At 39.3% G+C, this 12,439-nt stretch overlaps 1 protein-coding gene across 4 annotated transcripts in view; it reads left to right on the top strand.

The window, feature by feature from the left end:
* The window catches only part of LOC121386238 (dual specificity tyrosine-phosphorylation-regulated kinase 1A-like), a 106,428-nt gene that overhangs the window by 57,508 nt on the left and 36,481 nt on the right, over positions 1-12,439 (top strand). For all 4 annotated transcript variants that reach the window (XM_041517070.1, XM_041517068.1, XM_041517067.1 and 1 more), the window contains exon 2: positions 4,184-4,395. In XM_041517070.1, coding sequence (XP_041373004.1) covers positions 4,255-4,395 — 141 coding nt within the window. In that variant the 5' untranslated portion in view covers positions 4,184-4,254. The remainder of the gene's footprint in view (positions 1-4,183; positions 4,396-12,439) is intronic.

Below are 12,439 nucleotides of genomic sequence, written 5' to 3'. Positions count from 1 at the left end.
CCCTCCCCCTCTCTCTCTCAAGTTGACATTCAAAGTGTTTTTCCTCTTGTGCTTACTATCTTCTGTTAATATAAAAATAGGGTCAACAGTGAATTTGTACCCATTGTGATCAATTAACATAAAACTATTATTATCAGTGTTGCCTGTGAAAAACACCATTTGTACTGTGGCTTACATTCCAAGATATATGGTTTGTCTCGGAGGGTCTAACTGTGTTCAAAAAAGCTTATTTCTGTATGGTGTGGGTTTTTTGTCGATGCCAAATTAGATTTTCTCTGTGGCATTTTTTTTTTCTGTTTCTTTCCTTGTCACAAAAATAATGAACTGAAATGTTTTTAAGTTACAAGATTGTAAGGTGTGTGTTTATAATGTAAGAAAGAGAGAGGGTGGGGAGAGAGAGAGAGAAAAAGCAAAAGAAGACATAATTGATACACAAATTTGTATAAAAACAAGTGGGCTGAATTTATGAAGCCTGTTTTTCTTTAATTTACTGGCCTCGGTGGCGTCGTGGTTAGGCCATCGGTCTACAGGCTGGTAGGTACTGGGTTTGGATCCCAGTCGAGGCATGGCCTTTGTTGAACCAGTTATGGATCACTGGTCAGTGCAAGTGGTTTACACCTACCCATTGAGCCTTGCGGAGCACTCCTCTGTCGATATCTGGATTAAAAATCCCAGTACCTATCAGCCTGTAGACAGATGGCATAACCACAACGCTACGGAGGTTGGTCCTTAGAGCTATAACATATGAGCCACTATTAATATTTGTATTCCACATTAAAATCGTACTTGTGGTTCGTTTACCATAATTTGCCAACATGCATTATTATTTTTCGAGTTTCGAACCCTTATTAATGTATGGTAGACTAAACACCTTTAGGGCATTTTCGTGTGTGTGTGTGAAGACTTTCCCATGCTCCTATACCACTAAGGCTTCGAGCATGTTCCACCCCGGGTTCGGTCTCTGGAGGCCAGGGGCCCAATCCGGGACAGAAATTACTTAGGTCAATTTTGAAATTAAGCCAATGGGGAATACGGATATTATATAATTAGTTTTTATTTGCGCAATTCCAAAAATAATAATTAATATAAAATATATAATCCATTTAATTTAAAACTTTGTCGCAAATTTAGAACGAGCATTTCAAAAATACAAATAGTACAGAAACTCTTTATTTTAGCCCTATTATTATTTAGTAGGAGGTTGATTAAAGGAGGTTAAGCAGCTGCCACAGGGTCCCATTTCCCTCTATCTCAATAAAGTTAAAAACACGTATAAAATAAATTAAAACAAATTAAAAGAGCAAGCTTGTAAACCTATCAATTTTAAAACATAAACACCCAATAAAAATTAAAAGCAGTTCATACAATATATTTGGTCGGCGAGGAGGGGGCTGTTACTGCCAGATAGCAACCCCATCATCAACCCGAAGTAAAAAAAAAAAAAAAAAAAAAATTCATTCAAACACCCACACCACAATATAAATTAATTTAAAAATTAAAATACAATATAATTAAAATAATTTTAAAACCGGTACATTACATTAAAATTAAAAATCCAGCAAGCCAGGCGCGACATTGCAGACGGAAGGGGCGAAAGACCGGACAGTAGGGGCGCAGGTAACATCCTTCCAACCCCATTTTCGGGACTTTTTTTCCATTAAAGACAAAGAAATTAATAGAAATAAATATAATTAGTAGCCTAAATATAACAGATATTTTGTTAATTAATAATACTTTTTTTTAGCGTTACAATTTATAAAGGCAATTTTAGAATGAATTGTTGAAAAGGGCTTTTTAATCTCAGGGCAGCATTGGTGCTGATCAAGGAAAAATGGTGCTAGACTATTCAGGCATATGGAGCCAGACTAAAACAAGCTAGGGAAAACACTTAGTTCATTTCATTTATTTCAACTTATTTTCAATTACGGTTCAAGCAAGCTGTCCTGGGCACACACACACACACACACCAGCTATCTGGGTTGTCTGTCCAGGACAGTGAATTACTTGTTAATTGTTAGTGGTTAGTGGGAAAGAAGAAGTTGTAGTGGCCTTACACCTACCCATTTAGTTGTTAAAACTTGCTCTGTGTGGGAGCCGGTACCGGGCTAAGAACCCTGTACTTACCAGTCTTAAGTCCAATAGCTTAACAACGACACCACTGAGCCCGGTAAAAGACTTTCATTAAGATTGTCACATATTCTTGGACATAAATTCAAAATGGCCATAAGTCAAGCTGGCTATATATTCCTGACCTAATTAAGTGGTCTGGTTTACAATTAAGTACTCTACAGGTATTTATAACTAATATAAGCTATGTAACCGTTATACATAGCTTATATTAGTTTTAAATACCTGTAGAGTACTTAATTGTAAACCAGACCACTTAATTAGGTCAGTTAATCTTCATTGTGAAGGTTAACTGTTTAGCAACACAGTCTACAGCACAGGTGGCTTGTTAATTAATGTAGGGAAGCTGGGAGGGGTAGACTTACGTCTCCAAGGTGATTAGCCTGAACCCCCCTCGTTATCTCACCTGTCTGTTGTTAGTTACCTGTGCAGATGTGTTGTTTACTTAAGTACAGCATCACTGTTGGCTAGTCAGACATTGGAGACTTCTTCGTCCTTGTGAACATTGTACTGAAATTCAGATTAACTGTGTAAATGTTGTGTTAAACTACTAATAAGATGGCCACAGAAGTTGAAGCTAAGCCAATTTACAATATGGCTGCCACGATTTTTTCTTTAGGATGTCATAGTCAAGCTATTCTTGGTAAAGGAAAAACCCACATTTTCTTTTTGAAGTTTTATTGACATTAGTATTAGTTGTGTACATACACGTGTTTGATATCACATAATCAGGTAGTCTTCTGGTGCCTACAGTTGTGTAATGTTAGTATATATATGTTAGAGTTTAATATTGGGTAATTATTGTTATTTCTATTTTGTTTTTGTTTCAAGACGGCTGTCCAAATTTTGTAAACAGACTTCTAGGTACCTAAGATTTTAAAAATATTGTCCCCTGTTGCATTATTTTCATTTCAACTTATTTTTTGGTGCTTATATCCAATTAAGGTTCAAGCATGCTGTCCTGAGCACACACCTAAGCTATCTGGTCTGTCTGTCTGTCTGGGTTAGTTGTTAGTGAGTGAGAAGAGGGTGTAGTGGTCCTACACCTATCCATTGAGTCGTCAAAACTCGGTCTAGGTGGGAGCCAGTAACAGGCTGCGAACCCAGTACCTACTAGCCTCATGTCCAATGGCTTGACCATGACACCACCAAGGCCAGTTCATTTTCAAGTGGTCTCTTCTATACATTTTATTGTCTATATTTTAAATGTTATTTGTTGTACGTTTTCCAGCGCAGCTCTCCAAATTTCGCCATGTTTGTGCTTCCTACAGCCCAGTAGTGGGAGGCGATCTAGTTACCTAAGATTTTTAAATATTGTTCCCTGTTGCATTATTTTCAAGTGGTCACTTGTACACGTTTTTATTATCTACATTTTAAATGTTATTTGTTGTCCATATTCCAGGGCAGCTCTCCATATCTCGCCATGTTTGTGCTGCGTACGACTCGGTAGTGGGAGGCAATCTAGTTCCTAAGATTTTGAAATATTGTCCCATTTCATAACTTTCTAGTGATCACTTGCACACATCTATATTTTAAATGTTATTTGTTGTCCATTTTCCAGGACAGCTTTCCAAATATCGCCATGTTTGTGCTGCGTACGGCCCAATAGTGGGAGGCAATCTAGTTTCCTAAGATTTCGAAATATTGTCCCGTTTCATAAGTTTCTAGTGATCACTTGCACACATCTATATTTTAAATGTTATTTGTTGTCCATTTTCCAGGACAGCTTTCCAAATATCGCCATGTTTGTGCTGCGTACGGCCCGGTAGTGGGAGGCAATCTAGTTTACTAAGATTTTAAAATATTGTCCCGTTTCATAAGTTTCTAGTGATCACTTGCACACATCTATATTTTAAATGTTATTTGTTGTCCATTTTCCAGGACAGCTTTCCAAATATCGCCATGTTTGTGCTGCGTACGGCCCGGTAGTGGGAGGCAGTCTAGTTTACTAAGATTTTAAAATATTGTCCCCTGTTTCATCTATAATTTTCAAGTTCTCATTTGTACACATTTTTATTATCTATATTTTAAATGTTATTTGTTCTCCATTTTTCAGGGCAGCTCTCCAAATCTCGCCATGTTTGTGCTGCGTACGGCCCGGTAGTGGGAGGCGACAGTTTCGTCGTGATGGCCGACCCACTGGCCCAGCAGCAGGACGAGATGTCTGCGATGCAGAACCGAATTCCCGTCACGTTCCGCGAACCGAGTTCTGCGCCGATCAGAAAACTGAGCGTCGACCTCATCAAGACATACAAACATATCAACGAGGTGAGAGGTTTATCATAACACAGTCTGTATATCATGGACGTAGTCCAGTAATTAAAACACTCCCAACATATCAACGAGGTGAGAGGTTCATCATAACACAGTCTGTATATCATGGACGGACGTAGCCCAGTTATTAAAACACTCACAACATATCAACGAGGTGAGAGGTTTATCATAATACAGTCTGTATATCATGGACGGAGCCCAGTGATTAAAACACTCACAACATATCAACGAGGTGAGAGGTTTATCATAACACAGTCTGTATATCATGGACGGAGGTATCCCAGTGATTAAAACACTCGCAACATATCAACGAGGTGAGAGGTTTATCATAACACAGTCTGTATATCATGGACGGAGGTATCCCAGTGATTAAAACACTCGCAACATATCAACGAGGTGAGAGGTTCATCATAACACAGTCTGTATATCATGGACGGACGTAGCCCAGTTATTAAAACACTCACAACATATCAACGAGGTGAGAGGTTTATCATAATACAGTCTGTATATCATGGACGGAGCCCAGTGATTAAAACACTCACAACATATCAACGAGGTGAGAGGTTTATCATAACACAGTCTGTATATCATGGACGGAGGTATCCCAGTGATTAAAACACTCGCAACATATCAACGAGGTGAGAGGTTTATCATAACACAGTCTGTATATCATGGACGGAGGTATCCCAGTGATTAAAACACTCGCAACATATCAACGAGGTGAGAGGTTTATCCAAACACAGTCTGTATATCATGGACGGACGTAGCCCAGTGATTATAACACTCCCAACATATCAACGAGGTGAGAGGTTTATCATAACACAGTCTGTATATCATGGACGGACGTAGCCCAGTAATTAAAACACTCGCAACATATCAACGAGGTGAGAGGTTTATCGTAACACAGTCTGTATATCATGGACGTAGTCCAGTAATTAAAACACTCACCAAATATCAACGAGGTGAGAGGTTTATCATAACACAGTCTGTATATCATGGATGGGACGTAGCCCAGTGATTAAAACACTCGCAACATATCAACGAGGTGAGAGGTTTATCATAACACAGTCTGTATATCATGGATGGGACGTAGCCCAGTGATTAAAACACTCGCAACATATCAACGAGGTGAGAGGTTTATCATAACACAGTCTGTATATCATGGACGGACGTAGCCCAGTGATTAAAACACTCGCTTGAGTGCTGTCGGTCTAGGATCGATCCTTGTCGGTGGGCCCATTGGGCTATTTCTTGTTCCAGCCAGTGCACCACGAGTGGTATATCAAAGGCCGTAGTATGTGCTATCCTGTCTGTGGGGTGGTGCATATAAAAGATGTTTGACATCCAATAGCTGATGATTAATAAATAAATGTGCTCTAGTGGTATCGTCATACAAAACGTTTTATTTTTCTATATATCGTGAGGTATAGATGGTCAATTCCAACCTTGTGAGAGCATAACCTGGATGTAAATATTTAACATTGTTATACGTCATTAGGTAATGCGCGCACCTAACCTGGATGTAGATATTTAACATTGTTATACATCATTAGGTAAAACGCCTACTTTACCTGAATGTAGATATTTAACATTGTTATACGTCATTAGGTAAAGCGCGCACCTAACCTGGATGTAGATATTTAACATTGTTATATGTCATTAGGTAACACACATACACCTAACCTGGATGTAGATATTTAACATTGTTATACGTCATTAGGTAAAACGCGCACCTAACCTGGATGTAGATATTTAACATTGTTATACGTCATTAGGTAAAGCGCGCACCTAACCTGGATGAAGATATTTAACATTGTTATACGTCATTAGGTAAAGCGCGCACCTAACCTGGATGAAGATATTTAACATTGTTATACGTCATTAGGTAAAGCGCACACCTAACCTGGATGTAGATATTTAACATTGTTATACGTCATTAGGTAAAACGCCTACCTTACCTGAATGTAGATATTTAACATTGTTATACGTCATTAGGTAAAGCGCGCACCTAACCTGGATGTAGATATTTAACATTGTTATATGTCATTAGGTAACACACATACACCTAACCTGGATGTAGATATTTAACATTGTTATACGTCATTAGGTAAAGCGCGCACCTAACCTGGATGAAGATATTTAACATTGTTATACGTCATTAGGTAAAGTGCACACCTAACCTGGATGTAGATATTTAACATTGTTATATGTCATTAGGTAACACACATACACCTAACCTGGATGTAGATATTTAACATTGTTATACGTCATTAGGTAAAGCGCGCACCTAACCTGGATGTAGATATTTAACATTGTTATATGTCATTAGGTAACACACATACACCTAACCTGGATGTAGATATTTAACATTGTTATACGTCATTAGGTAAAGCGCGCACCTAACCTGGATGTAGATATTTAACATTGTTATATGTCATTAGGTAACACACATACACCTAACCTGGATGTAGATATTTAACATTTTTATACGTCATTAGGTAAAACGCACACCTAACCTGGATGAAGATATTTAACATTGTTATACGTCATTAGGTAAAGCGCACACCTAACCTGGATGAAGATATTTAACATTGTTATACGTCATTAGGTAAAGCGCGCACCTAACCTGGATGAAGATATTTAACATTGTTATACGTCATTAGGTAAAGTGCGCACCTAACCTGGATGTAGATATTTGCTGTATGCAGACAGGAACATGTCTGCCTGCTGAGCACCAGCTGTTATATATGAAGTCACATTCCACACCACTGCAGCTTGATAGCAGCATGTCAAACAGTCCCTCAAGTTGGCTGTTATTTTTAGAAAGCCTTTGGAATTCTGTGTTAAACCTACTTTCCGTGTGTGTGGGTCATGTATAGATCTAGCTAAGTCCGCAGGAACCCAGAGTGAAGAGATCCATTCACTGTCTGGTGTTGTTCCTCCTACCCCTATTCCTTCCCCCCCCCCCCCCCACCCCCACCCCCACCCCCACCCCCACACACACACACACACACACACCATTGTTAATGGCTGTTTGTTCCTCTGGGTTGTCTGGTTTTGCCTTTCCTTGTTGAGGAATTTCTGTCAAGGAGGAGTTTCGCGAAGAACGTTTTATTGGTGTGGAATTTATTGGAGGGCCTTTGAACTCGTTTGTCGAAAAAGGAAAATAATGAAGCTATCTTGTCTTGTTATGACTGTCTCTCTTTTCCTCCCCTTCACCCTCCCGTCTCCACACTGATTTTCCCAGTCTCTTCTCTCTCTCTCTCTCTCTCTCTCTCTCTCTCTCTCTCTCTCTCTCTCTCTCTCTCTCTCTCTCTCTCTCTCTCTCTCTCTCTCTCTCTCTCTCTCTAACATGCACTCACATATATACAGGAAGTGCACTTAAAGAGAGTTGAAAACAAAACAGTAAACAGGAAAATGTAATGGTTTATTTTTTTACATATTTGAGATTTGCAGGATGGAGTTCGGGAGGGTTTGTGATCCACTATAGCTAGACACTGTTGGGTCATGGTGACATTCTTCACCCTGTGTGAGTTCATTACAAACAGTGGTACAAACAGCACTGAGACAAGACAGAGCTGCTGCAACAGTTAGTGTCGAGTTTGCACGTTGTTTAGTGGTGGTCATCAGGTCGGGGGGTCGGGGGGGGGGGGGGAGGGGGGTTCACAGCAAACAACTAAAGAAGTACATTTCACTCGTACAATAAATCTCATTTAACCTTCAGACTACTGAATTAATTTTGGACAAAAACCACATTGAGTGTGGGTACCAGTTTATAATTGTTACTCACATATATTCACTTGAAATACATAAAATAAAGTTCTTATTTGTGTCGGTAAGTATTATTTTTAATGATATTTTAGATAAGTTAATGTTGATTAAAATTAGGCAAATTTTTTTTTTAAAAGCAGAAAAAGTTGTGTTTATTTACTGCCATTTGTGGCCAGCTGTCCAGTATTTATGTCCATTATTCCCAATAACTGGTTTTCTGACCTGAATTTTTGTTAAAAACCTAACTAATTCATATCCCAATATTTGGTAATTTTTGTTGTTGGTAAAACAATCAAATTTATTATCAAATTAGCTGAGTGGATCTACCTAGGTGGCTTGATCATGCAACGCAAGCATCTCAAGCGAGCACTCAACCGACTGAGCTAAATCTCGCCCCAGATAAAGAGATAAGAGTTTACATTATTCATCAACAGGCTTCCTGCCAGAGGGTAAAATGGGTATGGTGCCATACCCAAATCTATTTGCAGATTTATTTATTTTTTGAGTTAACTTTTTGACAAAATTAATTATTCATATCATTACTGTATGATTTTTTTACAACTCTAACCCTAAACTTAACCCATGTTCTTTCTGGGGGAGGCCCCCCATACCACCTGTTGTTTGTCAGTGAATTCAATTCCAAAGCGCCATACCCAAAAATTTCTTTCTGGCAGAAACACTGATCAAACTATTTGCTTTCAGCAGTAATAAAATTGTGAGTAGCTTTAGCCATAAAATACACCTGTGCAGCAAAATAAACCTGTCCAATACCTTTTAGTGATGAACACATAAAACAAAAATCTCTGGAGTTAACCCTGTAAAACTATTACATTACTAGCGGTAAACTCCATGTTTAAACTCAGGCTTTCTGTAACAGCCACTTTTATAGTATTCTTAAAACCTGAAAATTGCAAGAACGTTCATTTCATTGGCAAGTGGCAACAGCGGGTTTCCTCCCTCAGTATCTGTGGTCCTTAACCTTATGTCCAACGCCATATAACCGTAAATAAAATGTGTTGAGTGCGTCATTAAATAAACTATTTTCTTCCTTCCTTTATCAGGTCCGAGGGTCAGGGGGGTTCAAAGCAAACAACTAAAGAAGTACATTTCACTCGTACAATAGCAAGAACGTTCATTTCATTCATGCATCACTTATTGGTTGGGACGTAGCTCAGTGGTAATGTGCTCGCTTGGTGTGGGGGGGTTTTCCCCACAGTCCTTTACACTGCATTTTAATTTAACTGTTGAATTTTTATATTGCTGTTGATCATAAAACATTTTTGGGCATTTACCATAGTTTGACACCCAATAGCCAATGTATTTTTCGTGCTGGGGTGTCGTTAAACATTCATTCGTTAATTTTTTGGATGTGTGGTCAGTTTGGGATCGATCCACGATCCATTGGCCTATTGCTCATTCCACCCAGTACACCACGACTGGTATTTCAAAGGCCATGGTATATGCTGTCCTATCTGTGGGATGGTGCATATAAAAGATCTCTTGCTACTAATGGAAAAATGTAGCGGGTTTCTTCTCTAAGACTATATGTCAGAATTACCACGTGTCTGACATCCAAAAGTCAATGATTAATAAATCTCAGTGTGCTCTAGTGGTGTCATGAACCAAAACAAACTTTCAACTTTTTCACAAATCTTAATTTTGCTTAACCTTATTTTTCATTTGCACATTTAATTTAGGACATTGTTTACATGGGCATAAAGGGTTACAGAAAAAGGCATTGGCTAACCCAAATTGATTTTTGCACGACCCATAGGTTACGCATATTTTTAATTCTCAGAATTGATCAATATCAATATTAAAATTCTGAAGTTGAATGAAAACACAGGGTAAAGAGTGAAAAATGTACAGAATTGACCAAACGTGGATAACTGCTCTGGAAGGATAACTGCTCTGGAAGGAAGGAAGGAAATTTTTTATTTAATGACGCACTGAACACATTTTATTTTCGGTTATATGGCGTCGGACATATGGACCACACAGATATGGAGAGAGGAAATCCGCTGGCGCCACTTCATGGACTGCTCTTTTCGATTAGAAGCAAGGGATCTTTTATATGCACCATCCCACAGACAGGGTACCATATACCACAGCCTTTGATATACCAGTCGTGGTGCACTGGCTGGAACAAGAAATAGCCCAGGGGCCCACCGACGAGGATCGATCCCACACCGACCGTGCATCGGGCGAGTGCTTTACCACTGGGCTACATCCCGCTCCTATAACTGCTCTGTGTCCGTGGTGACAGTGATTTCGTGTGTACTGTATGAATGACCGATAGTCGGAGAATAGTCACCCATTGAAACCTCTCTGCTTCACTGATTACCGCTTTACCGGCCTCGGTGGCGTCGTGGCAGGCCATCGGTCTACAGGCTGGTAGGTACTGGGTTCGGATCACAGTCGAGGCATGGAATTTTTAATCCAGATACCAACTCCAAACCCTGAGTGAGTGCTCCGCAAGGCTCAATGGGTAGGTGTAAACCACTTGCACCGACCAGTGATCCATAACTGTTTCAACAAAGGCCATGGTTTGTGCTGTCATGTATGAAAGACACGAAACGGGTTAATGACCGATAGTCGGAGAATAGTCACCCATTGAAACCTCTCTTCTAGACGGTCACGCTTCACTGATTACCACTTTGTGCAGCTGTTGTTTTAATTTTAGAATTAGCATTTGTGAAACGTGTTGAGTCATGCATAATTCTTAGAAAACAGTTTGTTCAGCATTGTGGCACGATTCGCTATGAAGGTTTCCCAGAGATTGCCAGACGGTTGTAAAATATTAAATAGTTAGTAGTAGCCCCAGATTGCATGATGATGATATGCCGATGCATTAAGTAGGACACGCTAAGTAGGACGTTCCACTGACTGAAGCCATGGTGACAGATACAGTCACGCCTCACTGCACATTGTGACACATAAAAGTGTGAAAAAAACTGTTGACTCATATACAAATATATATACCAGTACCAGTGTTTGCGAAGGTCAAGGTGAGTTGAAGATCACTTTTCTGAAATGGAGCTAGGCGAGCAATTACCTAAAATGTAAAATAAAAAGTTTGTTTTGTTTAATGACACCACTGGAGCACATTGATTAATTAATCATCGGCTATTGGAGGTCAGACATTTGGTAATTCTGACTCGTAGTCATCAGAGGAAACCTGCAACATTTTTCCTGATGCAGCAAGGGATATTTTATTTGCACCATCCCACAGATAGGATAGCACATACCATGGCCTTTGATATACCAGTCATGATGCACTGGCTGGAACGAGAACTAGCCCAACGGGCCCACCAATGGGGGTTTTTTCTTCCTTTTTTTCGATCTCAAACCGACCGTGCATCAAGCAATCACTTTACCACTGGCAGTGACATAGGAAGGTGCCACACTTTTATATTTACACACTTTTACTCTATTATAAAGCAAAATGTCTGAAAAGGGGGGGGGGGGGGGGGGGGGGGGGGGGGCACTTGTCCTTTTCCCAAAAGGAAGTGGCACTGAAAATTACCATTTCTGTAGAAAAAATTTGCAATATATTTATTTAATTATGTCTGCAGGTTCTAATAAATTAATTTAAGAGTGGCGTACTGATTTAGTTGTGCTATGTTTCCCAATCCCACCTGTGTATATTACATGTGTTTTTCATTGTCTTGGGCCCCGTTCCACAAAGTGATCTTAGCCCTAAGATCACCGTAACTGCACAGCTAACATATGCACTTTAGGTGATCTTAGGGCTAAGATCACTGTAACTGCACAGCTAACATGGTGTTTGAACTAGGTCAAATTTTATTTTATTTCCAAATTTTTTAAAACATTTTCCCCCTACATATGAAATTATTGGAATACCGAATCCAGTTTGGTCTACTAACAAGTAGGAAATGGTTTATTTAACGACACATTCAACACATTTTATTTACGGTTATATGACGTCGGACATATGGTTAAGAACCACACAGATATTGAGGGAGGAAACCCGCTGTCTCCACTTCATGGACTACTCTTTTTCGATTAGCAGCAAGGGATCTTTTATATGCACCATCCCACAGACAGGATAACACATACCACTGCCTTTGATGTGGTGCACTGGCTGGAGTGAGAAATTATTAACAAGTATTAGAACAGTTAAAAACACATTGAATATACTGGTATTCTTCTAAACAAGAAAATATGTTCAATACCCAGGGTTTCTAGATTATTGTAGCCCCACTCCCATGGCTAGTGATATTCAGTGCTGGACTAGTAAATAACT

The sequence above is a fragment of the Gigantopelta aegis genome, chromosome 12 (genome assembly GCF_016097555.1).
Source record: "Gigantopelta aegis isolate Gae_Host chromosome 12, Gae_host_genome, whole genome shotgun sequence".
Taxonomy (NCBI): domain Eukaryota; kingdom Metazoa; phylum Mollusca; class Gastropoda; order Neomphalida; family Peltospiridae; genus Gigantopelta; species Gigantopelta aegis.
The sequence above is the reverse complement of the archived record's forward strand: the minus strand, read 5'-3'. Positions and strand labels throughout refer to the sequence as shown.